This window comes from Rhodamnia argentea, chromosome 9, assembly GCF_020921035.1.
Source record: "Rhodamnia argentea isolate NSW1041297 chromosome 9, ASM2092103v1, whole genome shotgun sequence".
Classification (NCBI taxonomy): Eukaryota; Viridiplantae; Streptophyta; class Magnoliopsida; order Myrtales; family Myrtaceae; genus Rhodamnia; species Rhodamnia argentea.
The window spans coordinates 26,315,822-26,333,398 of record NC_063158.1 but is presented as its reverse complement, the minus strand read 5'-3'; the positions used below and the strand labels follow the sequence as shown (position 1 = coordinate 26,333,398).

General features: G+C 38.5%; 2 protein-coding genes across 2 annotated transcripts; both read right to left on the bottom strand.

Moving 5' to 3' along the window:
* Positions 1–974: 974 nt before the first annotated feature.
* LOC125316494 (E3 ubiquitin-protein ligase RGLG2-like) lies at positions 975–2,409 on the bottom strand. Its single transcript, XM_048284847.1, has 4 exons — positions 2,356–2,409; positions 1,590–1,865; positions 1,183–1,408; positions 975–1,093 (listed from the first exon to the last, which is right to left on the bottom strand). Exons 2-4 carry the CDS (start codon positions 1,773–1,775, stop codon positions 975–977), a joined length of 531 nt encoding a protein of 176 aa, XP_048140804.1. The 5' UTR covers positions 1,776–1,865; positions 2,356–2,409.
* Positions 2,410–6,428: 4,019 nt separating this feature from the next.
* On the bottom strand, positions 6,429–8,855 carry LOC125316493 (ankyrin repeat-containing protein BDA1-like). Its single transcript, XM_048284846.1, has 2 exons — positions 8,226–8,855; positions 6,429–7,235 (listed from the first exon to the last, which is right to left on the bottom strand). The coding sequence occupies exons 1-2, from the start codon at positions 8,820–8,822 to the stop codon at positions 6,429–6,431; spliced, it is 1,404 nt and encodes a 467-aa protein (XP_048140803.1). The 5' UTR covers positions 8,823–8,855.
* Between the last annotated feature and the right edge of the window lie 8,722 nt (positions 8,856–17,577).

The window sequence follows — 17,577 nt, the reverse complement described above, 5'->3', positions numbered from 1 at the left end:
TTTACTTTCTTTATTTTGCTTGATTGTCATATTTTTTAAAATATATCCGTCGCATGATGTAATCTAGAAAATGCTAAAAAATTGCATTGATCCATTTTCCATATTTAAAAATTGCGTATCTTTTAACAATAGCATCATGTAGATAATTGCATATCTAATATTTTTAGTAAAATAATTAGGTTAGATTTTATTTTAGGATAGAAATTGCATGTTTAAATAGAATCTCATGTTAAAAATAATTTATCTTTAATATATTAGGGTTTAGGTCAATTTAAACTCTAAAATATACAAGATAAAAATTGTTTCCACATAGTTCTATTTTGAGGAGTAAATTCATCCAAAAATAAAATAAAAAATTCATTCATCCTTGCCACGTCATCCATGCCATGCCATTCATCTTTGTTGTGTCATCTCATACCATGTCATATAGGTCGTATGTTAGTTTGCATAGCATGTAGAATTGTATACTTAGGTTAACTAAATTCATTCCAACATCACGTAATCAATTTAATTAAACTATAAGCATATCTTTATACATCAGTTTAAAATTGCATATTTAAAATTTTAATTAATTCATACGTCACGAAGTTAATTTTCCTTTGCATGTCATCTTTTGCACGTCATTTAGCTTAGTCTTGCATTTGCATCACGACATTGCATCATATATAGTATAGTCTTTCGTGCATTCATATAAAAATCGAAAATAAAAAAAAATAATTTGGTGTGGCACTTGCTCTCTTGATTATATTTACTTCCGGATGTTCATTAATTGATTGCGTACCCGCATGATAACCTTTGTTAGTGACTTAGGTTAAAATTAATTAATATTGCCTTCTCAAATGATTTTTCATGAAATAAAATGGTACCAAAAGGGCGTTAGAGTAATCTAGCATACACGTGGATCGACACTTACCTATTAGAGCATGATTTTCAAAAGTGCCCGTATGAGCATACACTGTATATCCAGTCGAACACTAACCAGACAAGTGTACATCCAGAACAAGATCTCTGTAACGGGAAAGAACTTCCTCAAAGCCCTCACATGGTCTATTGTCGGCATAAAAGCTAAAGACTTCCTGATCATGCGTCGTAGCTGCAAAACCAATGGAATTCCAACCATCCAGTAATTAGCAACTCTTTCAGTTAGTGTTACCTCTAGTAACAACATCCGCGAGTACTGACCATCGCCAAAACCGAAACAAGGAATGAGATTGTCTTCATTGAAACTGGAGAGCGTCCTCCCAATTATAGATATTGCCTGTTCATACGGATTAGGGGTATGCTCAAGGTGATGTAGGCTCTTGCGGTTGAATGATCGCGCACCTGTCCATTCATTGCTTTTTGTGAAATCGATACCCACAATAAGATTGGAAGACTCGAGGCCAGCTTGAGCAAGAGCATTTGTGACCTGCATTTCCACATTTACTCAGTGAATTAAGCTTGAACCTAGTGCTTTATATTTTTGGAATAGCTCAGACTACAAATGCAAAGTATTTCCACATTTATTCAATGAATTAAGCCTGAAACTAGTGTTCTTTAATTTGCGAAATGTAAATAAGCATGAAAGGTAGAACATAGAGTTGAGATACCTGTTCCAGCGAGCTGTAATCATCACCGATTTTGGAGTATTTTGACTGTACCGTGCCTTTTCTTTCATGATCATGGTAATTCTCAGAAAATGAAGAGCGATTGGATGAGCTTCGAAATGATCGGGAGTCATAACTGCGCGAATCATAGTAGTAGCCGCTGTTACTTCTCGATTCTTTATTCCCCATATTCACGTCCCGCCTTTCTCAGTTGCCAATAGCCTCGTTTTCACCGAAGATTACAAGCCTCACACCACTAATCTGCTACCAGAAAGTGCTCTGTAACCAACAATACCATCGTAATTGTAAGCATGTCAAGTACACAGAATTAAATAAATAGAACATTGTCGCAACATGTAATACTATGAACTCATTGGCTTGATAAAAAACCACAGACAAAACATATGCAGATACTATCAAACAAGGCATTTCATTGTACAGTTTCCTAACCACACCACTTTAAAAAATTACGGTGGATTGTGCATGACCTGAAGGGTATTCTACATAAGCTGCGAAATCGCTTTCATCCACTTCTACCAGTAGCACAGTGACTCGAGCAACATGTGAAAAACAGAGGAAACAAATGCTAAATGCAACCAAATTCTGTCACTCTTTTCCCTGAAAATTGCGATCCTTTCACAGAAACACGCAGAGGATTCATGATCCAGCTAATTCAGCAACAGATACAATCTGAGAGAGACAAACTAAAACCAGAGATCATATCATAACTCTCTGGACATCATAGACAACACAAACAGATTTTGTTTACCTCCATGGCAGGTGAAAACAAAAAGCAAAGAAAGAAGAGGCTCTCACAATCACAAGGCCTCAGAACAAATGCTCTGCAGGAAAGAAGAGGTTTTCATCCAGACTACATAGGGATGTAGGAGTGTTTGAACTCTCGATCAAATATAAAGTCAACGCCATCACCAACAAAGAAAATTAAGGCAAAAACGAAGGGGTTGAAGCTTCAAAACTGATGCGGAGCGCCCATTGAGCTGATCAGTTCTTCACGGAAATTACGGTCGACGACAACGCCCCACCTAAAAGCTGTGCTCATACTATTATTAAAAACCCATTTCTTGAGAAAAACTGGTGAAGGCACCCAATAAAAGTCAGAGGCTTGACTCTTGAAAAGCTCTGTACTTCACAACAGCTTCCCTGTAAACTTCCCAGGAAACAACGAGATTGAGAAAAAAACAGCGAACCCTCTTGGCAGACAATCATTAGATGTTCTACTAGTTGACCAAAAGATTGACGGGAAGCAGGCAAAAAGAGAAATTTCGAAAACTAAATTCAATCCATAAATCAGAACGTGGTGAGCCTTGATTGCATAAAACGATGAGGGGGAAAGCAAATCGAAAAATCCAACCTCAGTTCTCCAACCATGCAGAGATCACCTCCCTCCCGCAGGTTGTTCCTCAGAGCTGCTGTTTCAAAATGAGGAAGACGAATTCAAAGCAGTGCCTTCTCTCTCACTAGACAAGGCCAATGGATTTCATTGGCGGTTTAATTTTTTTTTCACTTTGTTTAAGATTATACACTACAAGTTTGCTCTGTTTCCTTCTGCAACTCTCTCACCCTTAATTATACGCAACAATCTTGACGGTAATCATATAAAAAAAATGATTTTTTTTTTCAATCTAACAAAATCCCTTCCCAGTCGCCGAAAAAAAAGCGGAAAAACAAGACCAGTTCCGAATCTTTCGATTCGCTTATGATATCTCGCCACGTGGAAAATGTCATTCTTTGGGGTGCGTAATAGCGGACTTTTCCTTCATTTTTAATCGGGTCGTCGCTATGACGGTGGAGGCAGGACGTCACCGTACTCATCATTTATTATCTTTGACAAACATGTTGCAAGAGAAATAACAAGGTAAGAAGAAAATTCTACTCAAGAGGTTGCCGGAGTCTATGACACTATGCCTGATTCCAAGATGCAACCGGGCAAGAAAGACAGGTCACGAGATCAATAATTTGGACAACATTCTTCTAGAATTAATCGCTTATATCGCTTGCGAAAATACGTACAAAAAAGAAATATTTTCATTGTTCATGAAAATATTCAGATAGAAATTGTTGGCAGTAATTAACAAATTTTTATTGGCTAATTAGGTCAAACGATGCAAGTAAATATTTTGAGTAAAATATTTTTTAGTAAATAAAGTTTCAAAAGATAGGATTGCTGAGAACAATCAAAGGTGCATTCCGTATGCCAAAGAAAAGGCAAAAACTACTGAATAGCTAGATAGTATATTTCCGCACCACGTACACTCTATGCTGAGGGTTGTTCACGCTCTATTGATATGCATAGAGAATGACTTTACCTATACTAACATCGGTTGATGACATAACATTCACAAGCAAAAACTGGAAGCAGCAGAGTTGTGCATTGTGCATGGCCATACGTAATTTTCGTGCGAATCTATATGATCTAGTCATTGGAAAATTTGAAAATTTACCATCGTTGGTAGATTTCAGATTTCGATTAATTTGCACATGACGATCATTACGAATACGCGAATGGTCGACATGGTAGAGCATGTCATGTAGATTGCCGCCAAGAATTGTGGCCATTGTTGCTGTCTGAGAGAGTTATATAAATTCGTTGCAAGGTTTTGCAGTTTTAAATTGATGTTTGAACCTGAAAGATGTTATTGCAGATGTAGATCATCTCTTCCATTGCACGTATATCAAGTATCGTCAAGCAAATCTCTTCTTAGCTTGTGGATTGTAGGGAGATGCTGTGTTTTTCTTTTGTGGAATCAAGTGCAAATTGAGCAGAAAAGAGCATATAAACATAAAAGGCCAAAGCTATTAAGGCGGCGATTTTCGTGGATCTGATGATGGAGCTGGTGTGTCAACAGGCTAGTTTCATATTATCCTCATTAACAACACCCAAAAGAAGATTGACCCTTTAGTATTTTCCTTTCAGAAAACGATGCTAATAATCCATAAATTTTGGCACAGCATGTAACGTGATTTTGAACTTTTGATATGTTCAACACAATCTTTTAACTATTTCTATATATTTAATCTAGTCCATCAACTTTCAATTTGTTCAATTTAGTTCCTCAACTTTTCATAACAAACTCAAATCAGCCCTCCACTACTATTCGTGAGTTTTTCACCTTATTGTTCATATGTGTGAATATATTTTCATCTCAACCTATTTCATAGATGAAAACAATTATGTATTCTTTTTACTACTTTATCACCCCTTTTTTTTTAATCTTTATTAATATTGCGATAGTTCCATTTAAGCATATTTTAGCTTATGAACGTAAAAGAAAAAGTAAAACCTTCTTGAGAGTTACATTGAGCTAATATTCCTGCTATTTACAGGATCTAGTTGTTTTTATTTGTGTTAGGGTGTCTCATCTTTGATTGGAAGACACCATAAGATATAGCCACGAACAAGGGGAGACAAAACACGACTATCACCGAGGCGTAACAAAATGACCTTAGGAAAATTCCTTCGGCCGGGTTGGATTGCGGGTAATCGATCGCAAGGGAAAAAATGTAGGCAAGGCTGAGAAATGATATAGAGAAGTGAACCATCAAAGTGTCGGGAATTAGTGAAAGAGCGGTGACCCAGATTGTGCCGATGGAGGCGTAAAAAAGTGGTGTTGTTGAGGACGGTGAACCCGAATAGCTCCCAACTGTTCGGGATCATGTTTCTGGCTTAACGAGGCCTCCCAATGGCAATGCTGCCGGAATTATTGGCGGTAACTACGGTTGAATTCGCCGGGAGATTTGCAGAGGAGTCCCGCCAATATTCTCTCGGAGGACCGAGGGTGGCTTGGTAAGTGGCGGTCGCGATTAAGTGACCCCTCTCCAAATCCTTCTTTGAGACTTAGTTAACTACTTCAGGTTTTTATTTGAGATAATATCCATTTTGGGTCCTCTTTTGAGAAAACAACTCCTCTTCGGCTCCTTATTTGAAATTTACCCTAAAACATATGAAGTACAACAGTATAGGGGGCATCCCTAGCATTACAAAAGGAGCTAATAATGCGAAAAGATGGAGATAGGAAGCCTCCATATAGTAGCCAATACAACATTCGTTTGGGAAGGTACGGATTTTTGATAGAGGAAACTCGATCTCTTTCATTTTTACGCACTTTAGCATCATCGCTATTTAAAGAATCAATTGATAGATCGATCTTGAAGTTTGGTGGGGATCTTTTCTTAAAGCAAGAAATTGATTGATTTTAGAGATATGGTTCCAAATTCCAAGAGGATTTTAAAACATATGCTTTATCAAATAACCCGACATTCTAAAATCAAAAACTCGAGGTTGAGGTTTTTTTTTTCCAATGATGTGAGAACGATGTGGGGGCACCTCAAGTTTGGATTTACATCTTTTATTTGATGAAGATAGGCTTTTGAAGTTCGATATTTTTCTTATTTAATAAAATTTAGGGCATTCTTTTGGTATAGAATATTTGAATTTTCTGTTTCTATTGTTTTAACATTTTAAATGCGTTAAGATATCTTGTCTTTGATTGGGTGACATAATAAGATCCAGTAGTTCTTTTACGTTTATCTAGGGTTTTGTTATATTCTCAGTATTTCTACTTTTGATTTGTAATTTTTTAGGAAAAAGGTTGCAACTGTGCTTAGTTGTTGTGTTTTGGCAGGTCACTCAGTTTGCGTCTTTTGCAGAAATACAGGACATCTAGAGATTCCACTCTTCGCGTTTTGGCGCAAGTTGCGGCTCGGTGCTTTTCGTTTTCACAAGCTGGATTAAGAAAAAGGCTATTCGGAAAGCATCGAATTCAGGCATGATTAAAGGCCTTCGGTGACCAAGGAATTAATACAGCAGTCCATTACATGCAACTAAAAATAGGCTAGCGTGACAAGAATTATGAAAATAAGTAATGCCTGCCAAGTATGTTGAATCTTTCGATCGTCGAAAGTTGCGACGCATCCCCTTGTGGCATCGATTTGTCGCCGAACCCTTGTGTACGCTACCCTCCAGAGCACAGGGACACAAAACACGGCGATCAAACAGAACACAGCAAGTACAGCTAGGTAAATTCGTACCACCTCACGGTCTTGCGGATTTTGGACAGTAAGAGAAATAGAGTAAGCAAGGCAGAGAAGGGGTATAGGGATGTGAAACAGAGGGTTGGCCTCTACAGTAAAAGTGGTAGCCCAAATTGTGGCGATGGAGGCGAAAAAGGCCAGGCTATTGAGCATCGTGTACCCATAGAGTCTCGAACCTCTCTGGATACTATCTCTGGCTCCATGTGTTCTTCCGGTAGCCATGCGGCTGGAATTGGCGGTAACGACAGTGGAATTGGCCATGGAATTTGAAGAGGAATCCTGCAAGTATCCTCCTGAAGGAGTGAGAGCAGCTTGGTAAGTGGCAGCCGCGATTAAGGAAGACACTATGAGGATTATGTTGCGAGCGGATTCATCTGGGATTCTGAAAAAATTTGCGCACTTCTCAAAGGAAGTTAGTTCCTTGCTAAAAAACTGTGATAGAGAGAGGGTAGGAGTAATTGCCCGACGTCCTAGACGGCATGACCTATTCGCTAGATCTTGATCGCCGCTAGGATTCTCTTGGAAGATGTCCAGAGCGGTCTTACCCCGGAAGTTCTTCGCTTTTACAGCGGTGTACCCAATCAACAGCTTGATGATCTGGAAAAAAAATTGCAAAGGAAAAGAAATTAAAGTACACGGTTCCCTTCAATTTCAATCACTGCTTTGTCACAAGCTTTACTATCGTACACAAAATGAGTTCATGGCCATACGTCTATTGGAGTTTGATGATGCTAGTGTAGTGATGCAACAGCCGATGTACAGAGGTAAGAGGTTTATTTAACCTTACTTATTGAATACAATCATTCTACCCGATTTAATGAAGTCCTAAGTCAATTTCAAAAAGTGCAATTTAGTCCTTTCACTTGAAATGATTTAGGTGATAGCTGAGAAATGATCATGCGAGAGTAGTAAATAACATAGGCGAATCCACCGAAGTGATGACTCAAATGACCATAACTTTTTATAAAAAAGTTTAAGACTTAATCACATTAACTAAAAGATTACATTTTGTATTTACGGTGTTTTACTTGAAGAGAAAGTCTACCTTTAGACAGCTGTATATATATACTCTATGCATAGTATTCAACTGATCATGGAGCAATTCTCCCTTCAACAAACTGATTATTTTATGGCTTTTGTGGGATTGTCCTTTGTTAGCATCCATTTGACTAGCTTCTATCTCGTACAGTATGTTCGGACGGACTGATATCAAAAGAAGGAAAGAGATTTTGCTAATCAATAGGCAAAAATGAAAGAATAGAAAAGAATAAACTAAGTTATTGTTGTGTTATGTGGAAGCGATTGTGATGTCAAGAGTCGAAAAGAAATTATTTATCCGAAATAATCCAACATAGAAAGATTTAGAGCTCACTAAAAACTGAGTTTTATAGGAATTCTAAGGGAAACAATTTTGATCATAACTTTTTTCTCGACTTAGAACAGGGTGGATCTCTCTACAGCACTACTTTTCTTTCCTTCCTTTTTCTCTGTGTCCTCCAACCAAAACATTGTTCCAGAATAAGATTGTCTTGAATTGAAGGATCCAAAAACAAAAGCGCGAATAACTGAAAAACTAATGAACTATACCTCAGGTTGCTTTTCGGCTGCAGCAATGTGTAAGACAGTGTCACCGTTTTGGTCTTTCCAGTCCAAGATTCGCGTCAGATGGACTCGCTTAAGCCATCCAAACAAAACCTTGAATGCTTCGCTGTTGCCCGTCCTAACGGCGACGTGAACCGCAGTCTCGCATTGGTTCGTCAAGTCTTCAATGGATGATTTGCAAGCAGATAGAAACTCGGCCAGGAGTTCCAGGAGCTCCACGTTGTCCCACCCATTGTCTCCTCTTTCCCCGGCTACAAAATGCAAAGGGGTGATCCCGCCTCTTCCTCGGACTCGAACCAATTCAGGGTCGAGGGTCATCAGTGCCCTCACGGTGCGATAATGCTTCTTTTGCGAAGCCAAGTGCATGGGGCTGTAACCCCCTCGATTCAGCTTTCGAGCGAGCGGCGGCTTCAAGGTGGCTATCTCCATGGCCACTTTAGTTTTCCCCTGCTCAGCGGCGACGTGTAGTGGAGTATTTGGGAAGGGGCCCTGGGATCCATGATCTAAGATGTTTTCGTCCTGCTCAATTAAGCTGTAGAGCTCATTAACACTATCAGCTGCTATTGCTTCTTGAAGGCTCATTGTTTGAGAAGGGAAATGTAGGAGAAGAGGGGCTTTGGCTCGTTGATGATGGATGGAAGCAGGAGTGGCGGACATGCGAAGTCATAAATAGGGCCATAGTCAACGCAGTCATTGTTCATGATTCAATCGGTCGGGGGATTTTTCTCTTTAGAGAACTTACATGCGAAGTTTCGTAATTAATTGTGGTCTGATTTCTCCTTCCCCCACCCCCCCCTTTTTTTAATTAATTGTTGGGTGCCATTTCTCAGCCGCTACTTGCAAGTTGTGGGTAGTACTGACTAGCAGCGGAGGATGTCCCACCCAACCAGCTCGCAAAGATGGTATCTGCTCAAAACTGTTGGAACCAAAACGTTAATTGTGACTTCGGAAATTTAAAACAAGGAAACAAATACAAATCGGAGAGAGAAATTCTTCATCGGAATGCAAAATACTCGTACTACGTACTACAACTCGAAGCTCACTTGGAGTTCTATGGCTTGATTACAGTGCTGAACAATCGCCCATACCTTCTTACAATCATAAAGCAACAAAAAATCCACACAATTAATGCTCTTGAACCATCCGTAGCCTTCTCACAATAAAAGTAACAAAAAGCCAAAACACTATCCAAGGCATCAGAAAACATGCATATCTTTCCATGAAAAATTCAATGGCTTTTGGGGACCTTTTTGTTCATGCATTAGTTCATTCAGCATCTTATGAAGCCATATCGCCTGATAAGCTGCTGAAGCTAACGTAATGTATTTTGCTTTGGCTGTGAAGAGTGCAACAACCTGCTGTTTTTTCGAGGACCAAGAAATCACTCCTGATCCGAGGAAAAAAGCATATCAAAAAGTACTCTTCCGATTCTCGGTACCAATCATTGTCTGTGTACCCCGATAAACTGAAATCTTCAGTACAAGAATGTAGAATTTCGTGGTCACAAGTTCCATCAACATAGCGTAAAATTCTTTTTACTGCATGCAAATGTGATTGATAGGGTTTTACCATAAACCTGCTAATAATTCTCACTCCATGGGCAATATCCGGCCTAGTAGAAGCCAAATATATGAAACTCCCAATAGTGCTTTTGAAATAAATGGGATTTATCAGTTCACCTGTGCCTTCATTCCGTAGCATCAACCGTTCTACTACGAGAGTATGAATTGGTTTGAGCGATTCCATTTTCAATCGCTCCAAAATATCATTCCCATATTTTTGATGTGAAATAAATATGCCATCATATGCTTGCTTCACTTCAAGGCCAAGAAAATAGGACTCCCAAATTCGAGCGGAAAATCAAACCAGATACAAACCAGCAAAGTCTGAAAAGTGCAGAACGAGCTTAATACATGAAGTCCGATGGAGAACATTGAGATTGACCTTATGATTGTGTTCGTGAGCTTCGGCTGCTCAATCTGAGCGGCGACCATGTTCACTGCTTGCCAAAGAAAAGCACAACAAAACGGCAATTCCAAAACGCAAAATACATCAGCAAAAGTCAGTTCAGATATTTCCCTTAGGATTTGTCAGTTGTCTTTTTAAGAAGAAACATGTGAGTTGCTGATCAGGAGGAACCGGTGGCCTGCTAGCTTCGATTGCCAGCCCAACAGGAGGTGATCAAGCACGAAAGCAGAGGGTAGTCGTAACGTCGTGTTGTAAGCTCTTACGAGTTTCGATCAGTACTGAAACAGAGTACACGAGACCCGAAATACAAGCATTTGGCAAAAATCAAATCAGCAATGATGCAATATCTTCTCACGTGTGTGTAAGCTCTTATGATGAGTATAGTCTCAAATTAGGATCAAATTGAGGTTAAATTGAAGCTTGAGGGTCACAGCCATCAAATTCCAATGGAGTTCCTGCAAATTTCAGTCAATGGTAACGTTTACTGTCAGGTATCCAACAGATCTTGATCATGTATGGCACTTTAAACTATGAAACAAGCGAATTCATGACATACGCCGCTCTGACAGCCATGATCCCAACAAATTCCTAACAAGTACAGCATTATTAACATGAATTTCGTCTTTCGACTCAGCATACAAAAGTATATGCAAACATATCAAAGTGGCATCATATTTGCATGAAGTTTGTGTCACACAGAGATCCTCAAATCACGACGAGAAAAGTCAGGCTTATTTTCAGCAACTTTTGGGCCCATCAATGTGGAACATTATGTCCGAATTAATATTTATAGTGAACCGACCATAGCACGTTCCTGTGTCACCGGATAACCCCAGCGAACTATCATCTTCGGCCACTGCCATTAACCCTCACTTCCACCACCACTAACCACTAAAGGTTTCACAAATACGAATCAAACAGTACCAATATGCATAGGAAGATAACGTAAAACTGGAATTCGGCTAGCGAAATTTATCGGAAAATCATCATGTGCGTCAGTGATTTGAAATCATATTTTTCACCGGGAACCTCTGCTAATCACCATTGAGTCACATAGAATGCATAAGATAGCAGAAAGGGGCGGTCAGTAAAGTACTCAGAGACAATAAAATCAGACCATCAATAAGTGAAGGAAAATCTCAGTTGACAGGAAATGGACTAGCAGACACCACAATTAGTTAGTTTTTTTGAACAAAACCATCTGAGACATAACGGATTGCTTTGCAAACCATCCATAACACAAGCTAACAATCACGAATCTGACTTATGCATTTCGTCGAACAAGTGGTGAGCATCTAGGAAAATGACTCTATAATGCAACACGTTAATCCAGAGGCTTCTAGAAAAGGTTTAATTCCTATCAGTGAAAAATAGTTTTCAATCCCGATCACTTTTTCAAGCGAATATCGAAATCGACTTCAAATTCAACCTTAAGTTGCGAAATAAGCAATGCAGAATGTTTTGGGCCCTCACGCTCATCCATCTTACTACAAAAAAAATCATCACAAAAACATTTTACAGGTAAATTCACTCAAGACCTCTCTCAACTTCTTCGACAACCAGCAGAAACAAACTTCAATCCCAGGAACATGCTTCGATGACATACTCAGTTAAACAACATTACACATGACGGGAGTTTTAAACGTCTGTACCGAACAACAACCAATCCAGATGCTAAGCATGATAACACTCCTCAGATTTGCACACGAGTTTCACTCAGGCATTTCGACGAACACATGACAAGCAACTCAGTTTAGTGATCGAGAGAGCGAAGCAGCGATTTAAAACCAGACGTCCGCAATATCATCAAACCAGGCCCAAATCAATAAAAAAAAATGGGGAGTTGGCCAAATTGGGCTGCACAATCTGGACCGGCCTTTTTATTAAGAAATTTATGCAGGTGATCTTGAATGTACGTGGAGACTAGTTCGGTCATTCGTTCAGCCAGCAGTTACCGAGGAGGATGCTCATGATGTGGCTCTACAATGCTTCCAAGATTAGTCCCCTCTCCCCCTTCGATTTAGATTTAGGTCAAATTTGAGGGTTTTACTCTCTCAAACTAGATTTAGATATATATTTAGTAGTTCCTTACACGTATTTGATCCGTGTTTTTTCAACATTTTAATATTGGTGATTCTGCATGGCGATGGTAATTAGGACATTGAACCTAGACGCGCACCGCAAGTCATTGCAAATAGAGAGGGAAATCTCGGCTATGCTAATCACCGAATCTAGTGGTGATTGGCCATCGAATATTTACGGTGTTAGATCCGTATTGAGGGATGAGAGTGTGTCCTTAATTATATATCGTGCTTTGTTATTGAAAATAAGACTTTGAATTGTTGACAAAAATTCAGATGTTAGCGCGCCTGGGTCCAAATTGGAACAGTAATTTTCTTACGCGTGGATATTATTGGGGGAAAAAGTCCAATATGGCCACCGAACTTTGGTTTTGGGTTAGCCAAGCCCTTACACTTTTGATTTTTTGAGTAGACGTCGCATGCTTTCGGAATTTGTTGTCAATCGAGCCTTTCTCCTTTTCATTTTCTCCATAAACATCATGTACTTTAGAAATCTGTCTCGATTGAGTCCAGATTGACTGGCCTACGAATTAATCCCACTACGTCACAGGGATGGCATCATCTTAAATCAAGCAAATCAAATGATCGTGGTCTGCAACACCCAACAGTAATTCTGCCTGTGCCTGGAGGAAGATCGTGAAGGCTAGTTGTTAAGTATGTTGTTAAGTAACATAATTGTAATGCCAGTCCACATATCTTCAGGCTGACTAATGATGTCCTTTTAGAAGCTTTTTCTCAATGAGCTTATACGATTGATCTTCGCATCTCTGCTAAAGTTGCATAGATTATAACTAATTCGCTTCTGAAAAAAGCTAAAACCAAAGTTCTTTATTTGCAGTCCGATTCTTAATTAGTAGTGCACATTTTAAACTCCCCACTCAAAACAAATATAAAAACCCCAATGTAATCCCCGCATAAAAAGTAGGTTGAGTTTTACTTTTCAACCCCTTTCATCGCTTTTCTAGTTAGGTCCCCTTGTTTTCAATTTATCTAATCAAATTTAGAGGTGAGCAACCGAGCCCATTTAACTCGAAAATCGGTTCGAACAAGTCTTACCTGTCTCATTCCAAGCAAGTTCACATTGGGACAGGTTTGGTGCCCGCCGATCAATCAAGTTGAGACGCGCTTAGCATCTAACTAGCGATTAACTTTATATGATATAGAATATATCTAAGAGAAGAAATGGCATTACTTCATCATAAGTCGGTAAGTTTATAAATAAATTGATGCATATCGCTTCAAGGTAGGATGTAATCGAAATTATTATGATGAGAAAAAGAGAATCAATACAAAAAAGAATTTTTAATGAAGAAATTAAAAAAAAGAAATTTTATATATACGAATTTACAAATAAGCATGTTAGATTGCGATGAATAAAATAAAAGTAGACTAAATCTAACGATACACTGTAGCTTCAATGAAATATGACACTAACCCTTAAAGTGCATAGTACAATAGAAATAACTAGATGGAAGGAACACAACTGGTACCTTTGGACGGAAAAGGATTTGAGAAGGACAACTACGTAGTACAATAGAAATAAATAGATGGAAGAGAAAAGTGGAGGGAGTGAAATGGAAGAGATCTTTAACAATATAGAAATAGGAAAAGAGAATAAGAAGATTTTTCACTCCCTCTACTTTTCACAGTCATAATATTTTAGAGAAGGACTTTATTAGCGTAACAGTTTTTAGGTGACTGTGAGAATAACATTATATTGTAAACCACAAATTCTTAAAAGAGTGGACCGTAATAATTTTTAATTTATTACTCTCCATTTTTTAGTGACGAAAAGGAGATCGTTGGGTAACAATCACCCAAAGATTATTATATAATCAATTTCCTCTGGAGAAAAGGGTTGCAACTGTATTAGTTTGTTATGTTTCATAAGGATCATGTTTGCTACCTTCTGAAAAACCTAAAGAGATTTTTGTCCGTGCGAGTTGCAATTCAGTGCTTTTCATCTCCACTGCATCGAAGTTGAATCGGGAAAAAAGCCATTCGAAAATACGAAGAAGACTTAAAGGCCTCTCAGTATTAAGGAATTAATAGATGAGTCCATTACATGGCAGTAGTAAGAAGAGTCTTAGCTTTTACAAACCTGGGGACTAGAAACATAGGTATCATATTGCACACGCGAGAAGAATACTTGCAAACACATGCCGTTACGACGATTCCCACGACCGCATCAGATCTCGTGAATTCGATCATAAGGGTAGCAAAAATATTTTTTGTTCAAAAATGGATCCTTAAGCTTGGCCAAGGCTTCCAAAATTGATTTTGTGATTTTATGAATTTTTATGGATTTTTAAAGATTTTTTCAAAAGAAAAACTAATTAAAATTCAGGTGTCAACAGCCATCTTTCAAGCGGTGGAGGAGACGATGTTTGAAAAAATATCGTGAGCGGAGACCGCAAAAGTAGCGTGGGATATTTTGCAAAAATCCTACAAGGGCGATGATCGCGTGAAGCGAGTTCAACTTCAAACACTTCGTGGTGATTTTGAGTCTTTACGCATGAACGACTCTGAATTTATCTCGTCGTACTTTGATGGTGTGCAAACCATTATTAACCAATTGAGGGTTAATGGTGAAGAACTCCAAGATGATTCTCATAGTATATTGTCTTCCACAAGCTAAGCACGAGAGAGAGAGAGAGAGAGAGAGAGAGAGAGAGAGAGAGAGAGAGAGGGGGGTTCCTAGATTTATTGATGGTTAATTGAAGGGAGATGCTATGTTTTTTTGTGGGATCAAGTGCAAGTTGAGCAGAAAAGAGCAGGTAATTGTCACAGGCCTAGAGTTGAGGGTCGACCGGACCGGCTGGGGCACGAAAACCTCGGCCCGTATCATAAGCATAAAATGCCAAATCTATTAAGGCTGAGATTTTTGTGGATTGATGATCGAGCTAAGGTGCCAAAAACCAAGTTTCTTATTATCCTTGGTAGCAACACTCAAAAGAAGATTGACGCTTTAATATTTTCCTTTCATAAGATAGTTGCTGTGCCTCAAGAGCAAGAATTCAAAGAATTTGAATTTCCTTTTTGCTAAAACGATGCCAATAATTCCTAAATTGGCAAAATTTCAAATAAGAGCCTCAAGTGCTCTTAATTTCTCAAATAAGGACATGAAGTGCTCCCATTGTCTCAAATAAGGATATGAAGTGGTCATGACTGTTTTAGATAAGGGGTTGACCTCGCCGGCTAGGCGACCGACCGACTAAATACTTCGGGCGATCAAGGGCTTTTTTTGTCAATTTGCAAATTTAACCTAATTTTTAATTAAATTAAATTTAAAATAAAAAATTCAAAGTGAAAAAGAAAAAACAAAAGCATATGCAGGTGGGAGGGGTACCTCCCACCTGTGGTTGTCGCCCCATTATTGATGGGGCGGCAAGAATGGCCGACTAGGTTGCTGGCACCTTAGTAGCGACCGTCACCCCGGTCCAACAAAGGGCCGTAGCCCACCCCCCATACTTGGGCAAGAGCCGGCAACCCTCGCTTAGATCCGGGAGAGGGTCGCAGCCCTCTCCCTGCTCTAGCGAGGGCCGCCCAACCCTCGCCTCCGGTCGGCGAGCTCGTCGAGGCGCCGGCGACCCCGATAGCCATCGCCTCCGCTTCACCGACGTTGGGGTGGCGGTCCCAAGCGGGAGAGTTGGGTTTCTGTCATTTCTTTTTTAACTTTTAGTTTTTTTTTAATTTTTCGAAACGGCAATAAGGAAAATTTTTTTTAAAAAAGAATTAAATTATGAAAATGCCCCTACCAACTGGTGAGCTCGAGCCCTTTTTTGAGATTCTATGGTTACTTTAGGCTTTTATTTGAAACAATATCTATTTTAGGCCGTTATTTGAGACAATCAGGGAACTTGAGGCCTTTTTTTTTTTTTTAAACAAGGTTAATTTCAGACTCTTATTTGAGAAAATAAAAGCACTTCAGGCCTTTTTTTTTTTTTTACATTTTTCCTCTGAAATTTTGATCCAATGTGTAACGTGATTTTGATATGTTTGATATAATTTTTAAAATTCTTTTAAATATTCAATCTAGTCTATCAGCTTTCAATTTGTTTAAATTTAGTCTCTCAACTTTCTATAACAAACTTGAATAAGTTCTCGAGTACTATTCACAAGTTTTTGTACTTATACTATTGGCCATATTTTTTGATATATATTAATTTCAACATATTTCCTAAATGAAAAAAATATGCAATCTTTTTTTTCTTTATTACCCTTTTTTTTTTATCTTTGTAAATATTGAGATAGTTCCGTTCAAGCAGATTTTAGCTTATGATTTTTACAACAGAAAAAGTAAAACGTTATTTCGAGTTATTTCGAGTTGAAATTCTGCTATTTATAGGATCTAGTTGTTTTTAAAAATGTGCTAGGTTGTCTCATCTTTGATTGGAAGAAAACACATGATATAGTTGTTTTTTAAGGTTTACTGGGCTTCCATTATATTTTCAGTATATCTTTTCCCTGTTGCCTTGTTGAGTAGCAATTTCTAGAGAAAGGACAGCCACCGTGTTTACTTGTTATGCTCTAGTTTGCCTTTTTCTAGAAATACAGAAAATCGAGAGCTTACTCTCTGTGCGTTTTGTGGATGCAAGCTTCGAGCATTCTTTGGCACTATGTCATTTTATGAAGTTGAATTAGAAAAAAAAGCCAATCGAAAGCCCGACTTCAAGCAAGATTAGAAGTTTTTAGGGATAAAAGCAATTAATAGATGAGTCCAGTACATCCCACTAATATAAAGAGCCTATTTTCACTTTTTGGCAAACGGTAGACTATATGCACGCACATGAATAGTAAAAGTATACTATACTTGTGAATTATTTCCGATCCTTTCATCCTAGGAAGTTGCTGACGGGAATAATTGTCTCAAAAGTCCTCAACCTACCGTACGGCGACTAATTCAGTTTCGGATCTTTCAATTTTGCCGACTTGGCCATAAAACATTTGACGATTTTCAATTTAGTCCTAAACCTTTCAATTGTGTCAATTTATTCTAAAACCTTTTGAAGCTTTATCAATTTAGTCATGAACCTATTATTTGGATAATTACAGAAGGACCACGTTGACAGATGGTCAAAAATATTTAAGAATATATTGAAAAAATCAAAAAGTTTAGGATTAAATTAGCATAATGAAAGATGTATGACTTAATTGGCCGCCGTATAATAGATTCAGGACTTTTTGGACAATTATCCCATCGCCAATGAGTCTCCTAGTGGCATCCAGTTTCGAAGGAGATTGAGGGAATTTGGTGAAGATTTTGCTTTCACTGTGAGATCTCTTTC

What these genes read in the sequence shown, in the direction of transcription:
- LOC125316494 (XM_048284847.1), bottom strand. Translation starts at nt 1,775, where the DNA reads ATGGGGAATAAAGAATCGAGAAGTAACAGCGGCTACTACTATGATTCG. An exon ending in ATTACAGCTCGCTGGAACAG is followed by an intron (nt 1,409 to 1,589) that starts GTATCTCAACTC and finishes GTGGAAATGCAG; the next exon opens with GTCACAAATGCTCTTGCTCA. An exon ending in TTGTTTCGGTTTTGGCGATG is followed by an intron (nt 1,094 to 1,182) that starts GTCAGTACTCGC and finishes TTGGTTTTGCAG; the next exon opens with CTACGACGCATGATCAGGAA.
- LOC125316493 (XM_048284846.1), bottom strand. Translation starts at nt 8,822, where the DNA reads ATGAGCCTTCAAGAAGCAATAGCAGCTGATAGTGTTAATGAGCTCTAC. An exon ending in CAGCCGAAAAGCAACCTGAG is followed by an intron (nt 7,236 to 8,225) that starts GTATAGTTCATT and finishes TTTTTTTTCCAG; the next exon opens with ATCATCAAGCTGTTGATTGG.